Source organism: Sycon ciliatum, chromosome 12 (genome assembly GCF_964019385.1).
Source record: "Sycon ciliatum chromosome 12, ocSycCili1.1, whole genome shotgun sequence".
In the NCBI taxonomy this organism is placed as follows: Eukaryota; Metazoa; Porifera; class Calcarea; order Leucosolenida; family Sycettidae; genus Sycon; species Sycon ciliatum.
In genome coordinates, this window is record NC_088654.1 from 622,951 (window position 1) to 640,695 (window position 17,745).

At 48.3% G+C, this 17,745-nt stretch overlaps 1 protein-coding gene across 1 annotated transcript in view; it reads right to left on the reverse strand.

The window, feature by feature from the left end:
- The window catches only part of LOC135828787 (leucine-rich repeat-containing protein 15-like), a 220,229-nt gene that overhangs the window by 144,219 nt on the left and 58,265 nt on the right, over positions 1-17,745 (reverse strand). Inside the window, exons 6-7 of the mRNA XM_065341220.1 lie at positions 2,483-2,554; positions 1,628-1,699 (exon numbers count right to left, since the gene is read on the reverse strand). Of these exons, the coding sequence (XP_065197292.1) occupies positions 1,628-1,699; positions 2,483-2,554 (144 nt within the window). The remainder of the gene's footprint in view (positions 1-1,627; positions 1,700-2,482; positions 2,555-17,745) is intronic.

A 17,745-nucleotide genomic window follows, 5' to 3' on the forward strand; every position in this document is an offset into this window, starting at 1 on the left:
GTTGTGAACACCTTCGAATAGCCCAGCAGGAGGCCTCTCTGCAGCTCCAGAGGACGAAGACGTCTCAATTAACAACAGGCGAGGAGGTAGCGCTGCATCGCTACCCTGACCCCCTATTAGTGAGGTTCTGCCACACGGTATAACGTGCCAAAGTACGTATGGAAAGTTCGCCGCGGTACGGGATTTAGTTTGATACGGATTTTTTCATACCGTTTTCCGTGTGAAGCGCGGTTCACACGGACCGGACTCCGTGTGAAAAGTGAGCATACAGAGTACATGTGGCGGGGTGTTCGTGCATGGTTCGAGCATGCTACCTACAGCAGAACCGGTGCAACGTACGGAAAATCTGTGTCAAACTGCACTGCAGTTGACACGGAGTTTGGTACGTAGTTCCGTGTAGCAGAACCTCTCTATTATGCCCGTCCGAGCACTGCAGGCTTACGCTTAGTCCAGCAAATGTAGCAATGACAAGCAACTCCTCTTCAAGCTTCAGGATGGTCGCCATCTCACGCCAAACGACATCAATGCTGTCCTATACAAAGTGCTAGGTCCAAGCATCAGCAGCCATTCCTTATGCGTCGGGGGAGCCACACACAAGGCGGATCGAGGCGCCCCAAAGTATGCCCTTATGGCGGTAGGCCGCTGGTCTAGCAGGGCATATCGCACGTACATTCGCAGGCCCTCAGGCATGCCACAGCACTACTAGAGCCTGTGTGTCGCAAGCCATTCGGTACCTTTATTGGAGGCACGGGTGCTGCCGATGCGCGCCGCAGAGTGCACGCACATCGACACCATTGAACTATTCATATGTACTACGATTTAGTGTTCCGCTGCCTTAGCAACCTAGTAGTACACGTAGCCGGTCCGACGGCGCACGACCCCGCGGGTCGCTTCTGCTGTCCTTGCCTCTCTGACGCGTGATATGAGTACATCATAATAATCATGACCTCATACTGAGTACATGTACGTCATACTTGATTGCCGATCGCAGGCTCATGATTATTCGCGCTGGAATAAACGCTTGCGCCACCCCATGGGCTCATCTCTCTTGTGTCGCACGAGGGTTAATTTATTATTCATTGCTATCAGGTTCGGCTTCATTTTCTCTCTTCTGCGCTGATGAGTCCACAAAGGAAGAAACAGGTCTGGAACAGCTTTGTCCACAGATTGAGTATCTCGCTCCTGCTATCAGTTCCGGCCTCATTTCCTCTGTGCTGCGCTGATGAGTCCACAAAGGACGAAACAGGTATGTTCGCAGATTGAGGAGTTTGCTTCTGCTCTTGTAGCAGTCGAGCACTCTTGTGTGGCGTTTGTGTTATGCAGAGCTCACTGACTTGTCAGTTTGAGCACTCTGACAGGGTATGTTCAGGCCTGGTTTAATTAAAAAGGGCTTTGGAAAATATATTTTCATTGTCACCATGTTTAGCCTCATTTCCTCTGTGCTGCGCTCATGAGTCCACAAAGGACGAAACAGGTCTATCCGCAGATTGAGTATTTACGTCGGGTATTGTGCCTGTGAGAAATACATGAAGTTTCAGGAAGATGTGATGCAGCAAAGTAAAAAAAACCAAAAATCATACCCTGGGGTCCGTTTGGATCCAACAACCCGGAATAAGGGTTAACTTACAGGTTTTGAAGGGCTGTTAGGTTGGCAAATACATTTGTAGGAAGGCTTGCAAGTTGATTATTCTGCAGGAATCTACAAAAGGAGAGGAGAAAAGAGGACTAAAAATATTTGCGAATATTTGGGTTCAGTGATGGCCGCTAACATACCAGGCGGTAAACCGTAATAGGAGGAATAGAACACAAGTCTTGATTGCCGATCGCAGGCTCATGATTATTCACGCTGGAATAAACGCTTGCGCCACCCCATGGGCTCGTCTCTCTTGAGTCACACGAGGGTTAATTTATTATTCATTGCTATCAGGTTCGGCTTCATTTTCTCTCTTCTGCGCTGATGAGTCCACAAAGGAAGAAACAGGTCTGGAACAGCTCTGTCCACAGATTGAGTATCTCGCTCCTGCTATCAGTTTCGGCCTCATTTCCTCTGTGCTGCGCTGATGAGTCCACAAATGACGAAACAGGTATGTTCGCAGATTGAGGAGTTTGCTTCTGCTCTTGTAGCAGTCGAGGACTCTTGTGTGGGGTAGCCCTTTTGCCGTTTGCGTTATGCAGAGCTCACTGACTTGTCAGTTTGAGCACTCTGAAAGGGTACGTTCGGGCCTGGTTTAATTAAAAAGAGCTTTGGAAAATATATTTTCATTGCCACCTTGTTTAGCCTCATTTCCTCTGTGCTGCGCTCATGAGTCCACAAAGGACGAAACAGGTCTATCCGCAGATTGAGTATTTACGTCGGGTATTGTGCCTGTGAGAAATACATGAAGTTTCAGGAAGATGTGATGCAGCAAAGTAAAAAAAAACCCAAAAATCATACCCCTGGGGTCCATTTGGATCCAACAACCCGGAATAAGGGTTAACTTACAGGTTTTGAAGGGCTGTTAGGTTGGCAAATACATTTGTAGGAAGGCTTGCAAGTTGATTATTGTTCAGGTATCTGCAAAGGGAGAGGAGAACAGTTCATTCAGAATATTTGCGTATATTTAGGTTCAGTGATGGCGGCTAACATATCAGGCGGTAAACCGTAATAGGAGGAATAGAACACAAGTCAAGTAATGAAAACAATTGCATGAAAGCAAAAATGTGATAAGAAAATTGGAACCCTGCTCAAACACAGCAAAATTCAATGAAGCGAGCACTGTCACAGAAAAAAGTCCATCGCCAAGGGCGCAAGGCATTGATAGGGCGATGTTTCGCGGTGCTAGCTCTTCATACGGCACATGATGGTTGCGCGAAGTACGGCAAAGGATAGCTGCCATCGCAGGTATGACATCACGTGCCCATAGGGTTTGCTGTCATGCTGCGCCAACATGCCACGCATACGCTTTAGAAACATTCTGGGGATGTTCTTTCAGCCGTGGACAAGACAAGCGGAGTAAATTTCCCACGGTGAACATGAATTTTTTCTGCCTCTCGTGTTGCGGAAAAAGCGCTGAAATATTCCGACTAGCATGTGGAGCTGCATCTGGATGGAACACTCGTGCATTGATAGAATTTAATGTGTTTTGCGCACGAGTCCAAAACCCTCGTACTCGAAGTACACGAATATCCAACCTTGCATCATTTGCTGTGAGATAACTGGCTACAGTGAATACCTCACTCTGAAAGAGAGCTTACAAAGGTTCAATCACTACCTCTGGGAAAACTTTAGTTAGCAAATCAGCAAAGATGTCACACACTTCGTAATATTGTAGCATTGTTCCTGACGGTGGGTAAGACCCCCCCCCCCCCCCCCCCCGTCGAACAAGACATGGCATGTGCTGGAGTGAAATCCTTTCGCCATACACACGTTAATGGTACATCTTTCAGAGTCCATCCATACGTCAATGCAATGGCGTCGCGGAAGTCACAACTCGACAGGCTGACACCATGCTCCTTCAATGGCAGAGTGTTCAGCTAGCCAGAGACAACCTTGGCGGAAAGGTGCTCAAGGTGGCAAACAGTTGATGTATCTAGCATCCTACGAACGTCAGCACACCGCAAATCATCGATTTCCACGCGACGATTTGCAGCAGCAGCTTTGGCACGCTTGGCGGAATCACAGGCCAGTTCAATAGCAACCGATGGAGAATACACTTCTTTACAGTCGGTTTGTGATTGGAGGAACTTGAACAAGATTATAAGATCACAAATTAGAACAAGGCATACTTCCATATTTGCATGGTGGTGGTTTGTTCTTAGCTCCATCGTGTACGTTTTAGCAGCGCTCGTTTTTCGACCCAATATTCAGTCGAATTTAGGGCCCATTTCGAGGTGGTCGCCAGTTCCAAGCTGTCCGTAAGTTTTGCAACGAGCCCTTTCCCATGGTTGTACTCGTAGACCGAAAGGAAACCAAATTGCAAAAATTGGAGAGAGGGCCCAGCTTTGCTTTTCGGGTTTTCTCAGGCATGAGGTTCGTCGAATCATGTGGCATTTTGCAGCCTACCAAGAGTGGTCAGCCTAGGTATGGTTTGCCTCCATCTCTCACAATACAAGATAAACCTTGGAATTACATATCAATGAATTTCATTTTTGGGTTGCCTGAGACCCTTAGGGGAGAGCAGGTCTGAGAATACAAAAGTATGTGTGCAAGTAGATCTCTCCGATTTTGGTCGAAATTTTGGAGGTATGTTCTCTTTGGGGTGCAATTCCCGAGGGAGTCGCCGGAGAAGTGACCACTCACGGAGCTCCGCAGACCAGGAGAGCTACCCATTGAGTTGAAAAGGAAGGTGTTGATGGCGTTCGCAACCCGACTAGTGGGCGGCCCGCAAGATTATGTAGGGGAGAGAGTCAGACTTGACAAAGCAGCAAGTCAGGACCCCAGCTCCCACATCTCCGCAACCTTCCACGGACGTGTGTAACAGTTCTCACCTCATGCCTAGCACCTGAGGTGCACACTGCGCTTATTACCAGCTTTCACACTTACTTGTCATAATATAACGTGTTGGGTAGATGAGTTGATTATTCGTTTGAAACGGTTATTCCGTTACACTGGTTGCTTTGAGGATGGTTGTCCTCGACCCGTGCGATTTTTTGGTCAATGTCGTCCTAAAAGTCATCGTTACCCTGATAACGTATACCAGCTACGTGCAAAGCGCTGTAGGACATCCGCGACTGCAACTCTAGCTGTTCAGTCTTCGGCTAACGCATCTCCAGTGCAGCCTTCGTCCGCTCCCCCTCTCCCGGACCGGGAAGGAGACTGCCGCTAGTTCTCTGAGATGACCCCAGAGCCGCCATCTTCTCGCAAATTCAGGCTCAGAAACGTCAAGGAACCTCCAGTCTTGACCTGTGCAGTCGCAGGTTTCAGGCAGTGGGTATTTGCAATGGAGCTGGCAATGGGAGCGCTGCGGCGCCAAAATGCGAAAGACAAGGTGGCCTTTGCAGAGAGTTATCTGGCAGGAAATGCACAGATTTGGCTAATGTCATCAATCGATGCTGGCCAGGTGGTCCCAGATTGGTATACAATGAAGGAAGCCATTGGAAGCGCGTACGGACCTATTCTTGACCAAGAACAGGCTCAACTGCGGTTGTTGAGCATTTGCCAGTCGGGTCCCTGGACGACTACATCACCGACTTCACTAAGTCTTGCAAAAGTATAATGGTGGAGGACTTGGACGAGCATATTCGAGCGGTGTTGTTTTCAAGAGATTATCAGATACGCACCGTTTCATTGCGGTCAGAGAACCCCTCGAATACAGTGACGGAATCTATCCGAGCACCGAGGCTGAGTGCTCTACCATGCCAAAGACACACGCTCCACGAAACAGTGTTGCTCGTGGCAGAAACTTGTGGAGGGAAGGCGCTAGCCCGGAGAGCAGGAAGCGCGGTGAAGGCGTTCCTCAGCATGGACAATTCGTATGGGAACGAAATCTATTATAAACGACGAGACAAGAGACCTTGACAAATGAAACCACTACATTGAAGAGTGAGAAAGAGATTATTTGAAGAGAAAGTGAGTATGACGTAGTACGGGTGCATGCAGGCCGGCCAGCTTAGGAAAGGTTATAGGTAAGATTGTACGGTAAGAGGTACCTAACATACCGCCCCTGAGCAAAAAAAAGAACCGCGGCCTCCCGGGAAATATTTAGACGATAAGAAAAAAACACACACACACACAACGCACGGATCTGACAAAAGTGCTATACAGTACTACATGTTACAAACACTACAGTTTGTTCTGCTTCGCATGGCTAAACAGCTTAGTTATGCACTTTTTTGCAACCAGAATGATAGAGCATGGCTCACCAACAGACCCCTAATATTGATGGCTGGCAACACGCGCGCACACACACTACAAAAATCACGAAATAAAATATTTAATAAACCGAAATAAATTTGACGAAGTAGGACACATGAAAAATATACACGACTCCCTGCTCCGAACCCATGACCCTCATCCTCTACCGCCCTGCATTCGTCTCGTCATCAGTCTCGTCTCGTCTTCAACCTTGTCTCGTCTACCTCGTCTCGTCCAAGTCATGCAGGTCAGCTATTTTACATTATTTCTCTCTCTCTCTCTCTTTTCCCCAGTCTCTCTTTGTCGTGCGTCCTACTTCGTCAAATTTGTTTTCGGTTTATTAATTTCTTGATTTTTTTTCTCAGTCGGTAGAGCATGAGACTCTTAATCGCAGGGTCATGGGTTCGAGCCCCACGTAGGGCGCCAATGTTGAGTATGAATTAGACCCAATATTCTCCAGACACAATTCACAACAGGACAGGTAGGTGGAACGACATTTATTAGAGAAGACGCAGAGACAGAGACAAAGACAAACTACTATGACTACATTATGATTATTGACGAGAGCAAAGCAATATAACGGACCTGGGTGGCTATAGCAAACATGGGCGCGCAAGTAGCTACCCAGGCCAACGGATCGAAGGGTGAGTATGACGTAGTACGGGTGCATGCAGGCCGGCCAGCTTTTGGATTTGGATTGGATTGGTTTATTTAACGTCGAATAACAAACAGGCAGTGTTGCCTTATTACATGAGATCGACTAAAGTTACAGGCACACAAATGTAAGGAAAAGATTAAAAGAAAGAAAAATTGAAAAAAAGAGTAGGATTTAAGACAGCAGCAAGCTAGCAGAAGAAAGATTGCATAATTATTTGATCAGTGAGCAACGTAAGTCAGTGAATTTTTCAGGTGGGGTAAGAGAGCAGTCCGGAATTGACCTGGTTTCTTCAGTGATCGTATAGATGCAGGCAACTTATTCTAGAGAGCGGGACATTGATATGAAGGGCTGCGTGTGGCAGCGGCAGATATGATCATCGGGGAAAGAAGCAGGGGAACATCTGTGCTCCTCGTTCGACGGGTGTGTGACAGAGGTGTAACGAGGTCATGAAGAAGCACACTACAGTTATTATGAATTACACGAAAGGTTAGCGGGAGGAGTTTGTGGCAATACATTGATTGCAGGCGTTGAATGCTGAGGCGTTCAAAAAGAGGGGCAGTTGCAGACAGGAAGGGAGCAGAGCAGACAACACGCACAGCTCGCTTGAGAAGTTTCTCAAGACTATCACGTTGTGCAGAGGAAAGGGAAGAGGAAAAGCTGTTGCATGCGTATTGGAATGTGGGTAAAATTATACATCTCAAGTAGGTTGAGCGGCATGGCATTGGGAGGCACTGCCTGTGGCGGAAGAGAATGACAATCTTTGAGGACACTGTCTTGGCTATATGGTCAACCATTGTGTTCCATTTCAGGTCGTCATCGATGTGCAAGCCCAGGTACTTGGCGCTTGTCACTTGCTGGAGGAGTGTAGCTGCACAGTGCACATTCAATGTCTTGTCGTCATGACGATTGGCAGGAATAAACAATATTTGTGTTTTTCGACTATTCAGGATTAGGTTGCGCTCGCCAAGCCAGTTGCTGAGATGGGTGATGGCTGAAGACAGGTTGTGTGACAGCACTACCTTGTCCTTCTTGCTATCGTGTAGCAGGATGTCGTCTGCGAATTGGGTTACCTGGACGGCAAACTGATCCACTTCACTGGCAACATCCCTGACGTATATGACAAACCGTATTTTCCGGAGTATAGTGCGCACTTTAGATGTGCTATTTTAGGCCCTTAAATCGCAGGTGCGCACTATGCTCCGAATATGAAATGCATGTACTTCAATGAAGATTGAAGTGCGCACCCCCGATGAAGATTCGGGGTGCGCGTTATACAACGGTGCGCACTATACTCCGAAAAATACGGTAGTGGTCCCAGTACAGACCCTTGGGGAACCCCACTTCAGCATGTGAAAGATGAGCTGCTATCGCCGCTGATGACGACTTGTTGTTGACGATTTGAGAGGTAGTCGCTTAACCAGTTCAGGGCTGTGCCGGAGATTCTAAGCTGGAATAGGTCTTCGACAAGTGTCTGCTGCTGGACCTTGTCAAAGGCCTTTGACATGTCCAGGAAAGCAGCGCCAGTTGACAGCCCGTCACCTCAGGCTCTTAGGAATTTGTCTGTAACCATTGTGAGAGCATCCTCTGTAGAGTGCTGGCGTCTGAAGCCAAATTGACAGGAAGGGTAACGATTATGTTCAGCCAGGTATTGACTGAGTTGCTCATGGACAATACGCTCAAGCAGCTTGGAGACTATAGGGAGCAAAGAGACAGGTCTATACTTGGTGGGTTGACTGGGGTCACCACCTTTGTAGACGGGAGTGATGTTGGCGATTTTCATGCTCGGTGGCAGCTGGCCTTCGGACAATGATTTGTTGAAAATGAGCATCAGTGAGGGTGCAAGAAGGTTTGCGCATGATTTAAGAATCGTTCTGGGCAAGCCATCACTGCCAGTAGCTTTTGTCGTGGCTATTGACGATAGGAGCTTACGCACATGGGCAATGGTAACAGGCTTAAAGATCGAAAGGCTGTTCGGAGACATGGGGCCTTGAGGTAGAGTCAAGGCTGGGGGACGTTGAGGATTCCTGCGAACACATTACCAATGTCATCCGTGAAGCATTTTGGAAGAGTGTTGACTGGCTGCCGTCCGCTCAGCTGATTCAATACACGCCAAGTCTGCCTTGGGTTCCCCGTATCGTTCAGAAATGCTTCATTGTAATGCTGTTCCTTCAGTGCTCGGCTAGTGCGGGTAACCTCCCGTCTGGTCTGCTGGAAGCTGCGGTAGTCCACATCAAGTCTGGTTCTCAGCCACTTACGATGCAGTTTGTTGCGCCTGCGTACAAGCGCTGCGAGCTCCGGGGTATACCATGGTGCGACATTGTGGGCACGGTGCTTCCGAGGCCGGAGTGGTGCATGTTGATCTACGAGTGACATGAGACACTCGTGCCACTGGGTCCACATTTCGGTACAGGCTCCCTTCATGGAGCACAGGTTAGCACACTGGATATCTTGCCAAAACAGGTCCATATTGATACGTCTGATGTTCCATGTCTGTGCAGGAGCTGCAGGAGGAATTCGAATTGGAACCATGCTGAAAGGGGTTGTCACAGCATGGTGGTCACTGAACGAGATAGCATGAGTCGTAGCAGGAGAAGCACATCCCATTGTGCTATATACTAAGTCAATTGTAGTTGGTTGTCATCTTAGTCCAATACGAGTGGGGCTGCGTACATGCTGCTGCAATCTATAACTTGTAGCAATATCAGCCAGCCGCATATACGACTGGTGTCAACATTAAAGTCTCCACAAAGTATTGTCTGCGTTGTTGGGCTGCAGGCTTTACTCAGCAGGGCTTCAAAGGAGTCCCAGTATGAAACAGTGCACCCTGGTGGCCGGTATAAGCTCCCAATCAGGCATGGCTGATGGCTGGTTTTCACTTCAATCCAACAGAATTCTATGCCTGGAGAAACGAGATCAGGCCTGGGTTGGCAGTTGAGTTCAGCTTTCCAATAAATGCAGACTCCAACACCAACATTTCCACTGCGATCTAGCTTTTCTAAGTTATAGCCTGGGAGGTGGAGATCGCCAGGAGTGATTGATGAGTCCAGCCATGTTTCGCAAATTACAAGTATGTCAAATTTTGTTCCTTCAGCAAGATCCAGAACATCACGCAGTTTGTGGCGCAGGCTTCTGATATTGATGGACAGGATATTCAGTTCACGAGCAGCAGGGTCGTTGCCTGATCTTCTTCCAGTCATTGCACAGATATATTATCCATATCCTGACTTAGAGATGCAAATGCGTTGCCAACAGTGACACTAAACTTAAAGTAACGGCCGAGAGCCAAGGATACAACAAGCAAGCCTCCACGAAAGAGAGAAAAACACAGAAAACACAGACTGCAAATACTCAAAAAGAAAAAAAAGGAAGGGAAAAAAAAGAAAAAGAAAGAAGAAGAAAGCACAGTTGAGTCACAGTTGAGTCACGACTCCAAGTCCAAGCCTAGATGCTGGCTAACCATAAAAATAAACCTTTAAAAGTCTCCTGAATGATCTATGGCAGGCGAGGGACTTGAACTCTTGGGGCAGGGCGTTCCATAATTTAACAGCAGAAACGAGCGGCCGACAGTCACCAGAGACTCGCCTGGTGGCAGGGACAACATACGCATTTGGATCGTTGATCCGAGTGACGCCTTCAGTCTGGCGACGTAGGCGCTTGGACAGGAGATTACTAATTCTGGCGGTGTGGATACAAAGCATGAGGAGGCGGAGTTTACAGTGGGCATTTTGGATGATGGGGATGAGGCTAGACGGGTGTAGATGGGATCTGTGTGGGAGGGGAATGGCTGGTTGGCAACGCAGCGGATACATCGCTTGTCGAGGACCGAAAGCTGATGCCGTTGGTGCGCAGAGAGAACCGAGAAGAAGGCATTAGATCCATACAACATGTCCGGTAGTATTAACGATCTGTAAAATAGCAGGGCTTGTTGCTCAGTTAAGCAGGAGCGAATGGCTCGCAGCGCCGTCAGTTTCTGGGAGGTCTTCCGTGTAATAGTTGCAACTTGAGTCTCCCACCGAAGCTGGGTGTCGAGATGTAGACCTAGATATCGAGCATTTGTGGTCTGAGCTAGGGGATTTCCATTGCATTCTATGTTAAGTAACAAGGGCTGCCTGCAAGACGCATGAAGGGCTAGAACGTGGGTTTTGGAGGGATTTAGTATTAAGCCTCTTTCGTCCAGAAAGTTGGCCAGGTTGGAGACTGAACGGGAGAGGGTTAAATTCAAGAATTCGACGGATTGACTGATGGCGTCTAGCAGGATATCATCAGCAAACAGCTGTGAGTGGGCTGGAGCTGTGATCTGTTCTATTTCCATTGTGTAGATGGAGAACAAAAGAGGACCCAGCACACTTCCCTGAGGAACACCACACTCACAGGGAGAGAGGGCGGACGACTGGCCATTGCTCAGGACGACTCGCTGACGGCGGTCAGTTAGGTAGCTCATGAACCAACTGAGAGCCGTTGAGGTAATACCAAGCTGAAATAGATCTGTAACCAAAATTTGGTGTTTGACCTTATCGAAGGCCTTGCTCATATCGACAAGTACAAGACCTGTATGGCGCTGCTGATCCGCTGCCTCCAAGTATCTGTCTACAGCCAATGTCAGGGCATCTTCTGTGGAGTGAAGTGGGCGATATGCGAACTGGTTTGCGGGGAAGAAGGAATTTCCGGAGAGGAACTTACAGAGTCTCGTGTGGGCTACCGTTCTAGGACTTTGGAAACTATTGGTAATAACGATATTGGTCTATAGTTCTTAGCGACAGCTTTGTCGCCTGACTTGAAGAGGGGACGAACATCCGCAATCTTCAGCGATGCAGGAACAACACCAGAAGCCAGAGATGCATTGATTAGTATGGTGAGGGACGTTGCAAGGACAGGAGAACAGTGTTTGAGGATTGCAGCTGGAACCTGGTAGCTGCCTGCAGCTTTGCGCACGTTGATGTTGGAGAGCAGCTTAGCGATCTCTTGCACACTTGCTGGAGCAAATTCTTCGAGGCATTCCTTCTTCGTGGAACCCAATGGGGCTGAGAGACGTAGTGGTCTAGTTGGGTCTGACACAACACCGCTGAATTGGTCACTGAGCAGTGAGACACTGGCGGCTGGTGGAACTGAGGACTTGTTACGACCGCTGAGGTAGTTGATGGTCTGCCAGGTTTTTCGTGCGTTGGCCTGACTAGCAGCAAGAAGGTCCCTAAAGTAGGTGGCTCGGAGATGTCGTGACATATGCTTGGCTTCGTCTCGGGCAGAAGTGAAGACATTGCGTAGTGCTGGGTCTGCAGGTGATGCTTTCCACCGTCGATGGGCCGCGTCACGTCGCTGGACTAGGTCATGTAGAGCTGGCGTCTTCCAGGGGAAGGATTTCCGGGTAGGAGCTCTTGGGCGGTGTAGACGGATAGGAGCATGAGTGTTCAAGGCCGCGACAAGTTTCTCCAGCCACATATCCGACATTTCATCTTCTGTCCGCGCAAAGCAGAAGTTCTCTAGATCGCTATTTAGAAGGTGGTGTGCAAATTGACCCATATCAATTCTTGCAATGTTACGGCCACGTCGCACGGTCAGTGTGCAGGACGTTGTGAGTCGCAAATCAAGTGCCGGAGCAAAGTGGTCACTGATTGTACAAGGTACAACGACACAAGAGTTCACATGATCGTTTCCGACCAGAGCGAGATCCAGGGTTGTTTGGCTGCCTTGGGGTCCAATTCTGGTAGGACTGTCCACTTGGTTCTTGATATCGAAAGAATTACACAGGTGCAGCAAGCTGTTTAGCTGGGGGCTGTCGCGGGAGCGTACATCGACATTGAAGTCTCCAACAAGGACCAGAGGTGACGTGGGAAGTGTGGAGATGACAGTGTCTAGTGCATTCGTCAAGTCTTGCCAGAATTACACAGGAGTGCCTGGAGGACGGTACACACCACCAAGGAGAACCTTGGAACGCTGCCCACTGACCTCTAACATGAGCATTTCCACCTGGGTGTCAGCCTTCACAATTCGGGCTCGGAGATGATCTCTTACATATGCTGCTAAGCCTCCGCCATGAGTTGGCCTGTCGCGTCTGACCAGGGTGTAATTCTGTATGCGTAGGATGTCATCGGAAACGAAGGTTGTTAAGAAAGTCTCTGCCAGCATCATTATATCAACTTTATGGGAAAGAATATAATCTTCAATTTCATGCTTTTTATTGAGAAGATGGCAAACATTTAGGAATCCTATTTTGAGGTTACTTTTAATTAATTCATGCTGTAGGGGATTACAGTGGGGCAAATATTTCGTGGCTGAAAGATAGGTGCATGAGGGTTTAGGGGTTGAAAGGGGGCTGCGTGAGGATTTAAACAGAACATTTAGTGCTCCTCTGCAGCTCGACCAGTTGCTACACTGTCAGCCTTGAAGCGCCATTCTCGAACTCTGACGTTTGAAGGCCAGAATTCCGGTTCCAGAACAGTAGCGTTGGGTTGTATTGGCAGAATTACGTGAGCAAAGGCCAACCTGAAGTACTTTGTCTCAGACACGGAGCACTTGATGACAGGTATATTTCGGCGTTCACACCATTTGGCGATCGATTCTGATGTGCACCCACTACTGACATTGCCCACATACAAAGCATAACACTTTGTGCGAGATCCTCCCTGTAGTTGATCAGAGCGCTTGGGCCGGGTTTCATAGTACGACGTGACCTGAGTGCCTGGGTGACTTGTTTGGGGTCGTGTAGTACTGGCCTGCTGGCTGGGGCCTTCCCATGTGTTATCCCGTGCTCGCACCTGTGACGACTGTGCACGTGCCGCCGCGCTGTACAACCTGACGCTGTCAGCAGGCGGTTGTACACGTACGGGTTGAGGTTCAGGTGTGCTAGTTTGTACAGGGTCATGATCTGAGTTCCTTTCTTTGAGAGCCGCCAATTCTCCTCGAAGGGACGACACCTCCAACTGCAAAGACAGAAATTAGGGCTACCTTGGCGGCCAATTCTTTAACATTTTTTGCAATATCGGCCAATGCCTGCTGAACAACATCGCGCACCTTGTCAGACTGACCTGCTGAGTTTGTCGACGAACCAATACCGTTGTCGCGAAGAAGCTTGACTATCTGGGTACGGGAAAGTCCCGAGTGTTCCAGTCTGTGACTCTTGGCGAGATGCCGGATCTCCTGATTGTCCATCACAGCAAGGTCTACATCTGCTGGTGCGGTGGGTGACTCCTCAGACGACATTGTCACATCAAGGGGCCTGTTATGCCTACCTCCAGACCGGCCTAGTACCGGTTGGGCTTGAAAATTTGCAGAGCTCAAAAAGTCACAACTGCCCCGTACTCTGCATTCAAAAACATTATTCTTGCCTCCGAGAGACTGCGGCCCGCTACAAATTGGTGGCAGCGGTAAATTCATTTTGTTTCATTCTATACCTAACTGTGTTACTTTACAGCGTTTTTTGGAACCCCATGGCTCAACCCGCTACAGCTCCGTGCGACGAATCAAGATGAGAATCATGTTTCTTGCCTTCCTGGGCTTGGCCCTGCTTATTAGCCTGCAGCACAGTCAGGGTGCTAGCGTGGATCACCCTTCTCTCCGCACGGCACTCACTGGAGACTCCGATGGCGATTCCTAGCGACCCGCTTCCTACATGTATACTACCGCTGGTGATGGCGAAGCTGATGAGGACGACGACATGCAGGCTGCTGACCAAGACAAGGAGGGTATTCCCCAAGACCAGCAGCTTTTGATTTTCGCCGGCACGTAGTTGGCAGACGGCCGAACCCTGAGTGACTACAACATTCAGCAGGAGTCCACTATTCACTTGGTACTTCGTCTCCGTGGTGGGATGCAGATTTTCGTCAACACTCTTCCTGGCTAGACCATCACTCTTTACGTTGCGCAAAGCAATGCTATCAACAATGTGAAGACCACGATTCAAGACGAGCAGAGAGGTCATTTGTCTGACGCTGAGCTAGCCGCTCTGAGTGACCGGCTCAACCAAGATGAAGTTAATACCTGGCTTGCCCTCCGCCGTAGCTCCAGCCGGCGCCGTGGTTAATAACGCTGATTCCAGGTATGGAATTTTCTTTCCTGTCTTCCTTCAGTCTCCCTGTTCTCTTCAGTCTTCCTTTATGCGAGTGTGTGAATCCAGTTTAGTTTGGTAGGCGTCTGATCATGGTTAGCCACGGCTTACCAAGCTAACGTGGGACAATGTGTGTGACAACGCCCCTTATAGCTATAGTGTATTCAGTTCGGTTTTTGAACTGCGATGTTCCTGGCGGGTTGTGCCAGCATTGTGCAGCAAGTGTGCTGTGGTTTTTCAGGTCCTATTTGGAGGACAGTTCTTTCCCCTTTTGACCCCGTGAGATCGTGTTAACCTGGTGTGCTTCTACTTTATGATTTGTTTATCAGTTCATTCTTCTGTCTATTCCAAACGTTATCATTTCCGATTTTATTTGCCATACTCCGGTTGACGCTCTTCCAGTAATTCGCGATCTACTATAATGTTCACGACTCCATACCTGTATTATATTATGCAAGTCATCCATTCTGCCTATCTCTTATCGTCGAGTTTATTCCTACGCGACCATGCATGCCGCCAGTTTTTTTTCTAAATAGCAGCCAGTTGTTGATGTCAGCTATCACCTACATGTAGTATTCGAATCACGAGGACGTGATTGTATTTGAGAGGGGAGGTGTAGCGTTGGCACGCTGGTGACTTCAAAGCGTATAGCGTTTAGTGTTTAGAGTATAGCATATCCCCGTACTGTATCCCCATACGTTAGCGTATCCCCGTACATTAGCGTACGGAGTCTGCCTTTGTATCGAAGCTGCTGCTCACGATTCTTTTATATATCCAGTTAGATAATTTAGTTGCCAGTCAGTTCATTAAGTAATCAGTTAATTTCATGGCCAGTTATAGTTACATTTCAATTGCCAGTTACAGTGTGTTCACTGAGACCCTTGTGTATTCTTGCCTCCGAGAGACTGCGGCCCGCTGCATATGTCCTCTGCCTTCATGATTGGATGTCCACTTCGTTTGAACAACGAACACAACAATCGAGGACGGCTTTGCAATGAAAACTACAGCTATACTGGAGCTGAAAAAAAGGAAGAAAAAAACGTGCTCAGGATGAGACTCGAGTACACGTATACTCTCCCAGCAGGTGAAACGCACATTTTTGTGAAAAATGCGTGTCGCCACTGACCAGTAATTTCGCCTGACGTGGTTCTGCCTGGTTTATGGTGAACAGTGAAATCGAAATCTGCCAGGAACGCGCTTCTCGTTTGGTAAGACTGGACTTAGTTCTCAGGTAAAGAACTGCCATGTTATCCGTGAAAACATCAAATGTTTAAATAGTTACTTACGCCAGCACTTTCAAGGTTTGAACTACAGCCAGCGTTTCTCTTTCTCCTGCAGTGTAATTCCGCTCAGCGGCTGACAGTTTCCAGCTGGCGTACGCAACTGGATGCCACTCATTCTCTTTGCCTCCTTCCTGAAGAAGCACTCATGCGATAGCAAAATCTCTGGCATCGGTTTCCACTCTGAAGGGTTTCGTGACATTCGCTAACTTCAAAACTGGGTCGCTGAGTAGCGCATCTCTAAGTTTCTCGAATGCCCTTTGGCGAGTAAGATTCCATTCAAAACAGGCATGTTACCCTGTAAGCTCCTCTAACGGTCTTGAAATTGTAGAAAAGTGGTCAATATATCGCCTGAAATAATTTGCAAAACCAAGGAACTGTCTTACTTCCTTGACGGGGAACGGAGGAGACCATTCTTGAACAGCTGCGATTTTCTTGGGTTCACAGCATGCCTGAAACAAGCCATATCGAGGTTGGAAGCTACCCCTCTCAGCAAGAAATTCGAAATTTCAATGGTGGAAGGTATACTACAAACAGAAGAGCCCCGGTCGCTTTTGACTTGTGAGTTGTACGTCGGTGAGAAGCCCTCTGGTGGGGAGAATGTTGCGAAACCACAAGTTCTCAAGAGTGAAAGGCCTTCTCACTTGTGACATTGTGTTCGTTTCAATGCAGTTGTATCCCGACTCCGCCGTACCGCTGATGTTTACGACGTGGTATACGCTACATGCGCTATGTGCGGTTTGCTGTGTGTGCTGTAGTTGTATGTTGTATGTGTATGCTTTTCTCATATACGCTGTCATTTTCACGCTATAACTACCTGGTGGTTTTAGTGTTAGTTATTCATTATTATTAGTCGATCGAAGTGAAATATACTGTCAAGAGTGAATAGTTATCCTCGTGCCGTGTGGTCGTTTGTTCCTGACACTTTAGTGATACGGATTTGGTTGTAGCCTGATCTCAGATCAAGTTTAGAAAAGAACGACTTCCCTGAACGGTGTCAAACAGGTTATCAATTTTTGGAAGGCAAGCCCTGTTCTTTGTTGTTATTTTGTTAAAGTCTCTCCAGTCACAAACCATGCGGAGAGTTTCATCAGCCTTCTTCACAAAGAACACGGGGGCCCCATATGGTGACCTAGTTCCAGAAATGAACATGGCTTCAATAGAATCCGGTTCAAAGCAATCAAGCACCTTACCGGTTGCGATTGGCCTTTCATCCAGTGTAACGAAGTTGACATCGGGGTTATAGCTGGTGAGCCAGGGCCTTCCGAGTATTGCGTCATACATGTACTTGGCAAGTGGACTCTGAAGGCCTGGTGGTCACTGAAATCTGCAACAACTATAATTGAGTCCTTCCATGACACCTGACATCCGACATGATGTGCCGTTAGCCAGGGAAGCATTCAGGACTTCTGAGCTGGATTTTGTTGGGAGTTGGTGCTGACGCACAAAAGCTTCGGATATCAGATCGTGGGTGGACCCAGAATCGATCAGCATAGTTGTGCGGCGACCGTTAATCTTCCCAACAACCCGCAACAGGTCATGCTCTTTGTCAATGACGACATTGCTGAGGTGTACATTTTCAGTAGTTCCAGGTTGCAGCGGTTTGGAGTCCAGTTCATCGTCATCAATGTCGCGGTACGCAGGTTCTTCCACGACCAAGCCAGCAAGCCGGTTGTGAACGGTGATCGGAGCATTGTACCTTGTGCAAAACAGCTACATGAGAGACGGCGTCGAATGCGCCAGCCACATCAACTGCGGTGACCTAACCACGCCACCTCTGGCTGCAACGCGACTCCATTGGTAGTTGAGTGGCGTGAGTCTGTCCCGGGTGCCGAGTTGGCAGCGCAAGTCAAACTGACCTTTCGATAGATTGTGTGCCCCCAGGAACTGTCGGATTGAGTGGTTGATAATGGCCTCCATGACTTTCGACAGA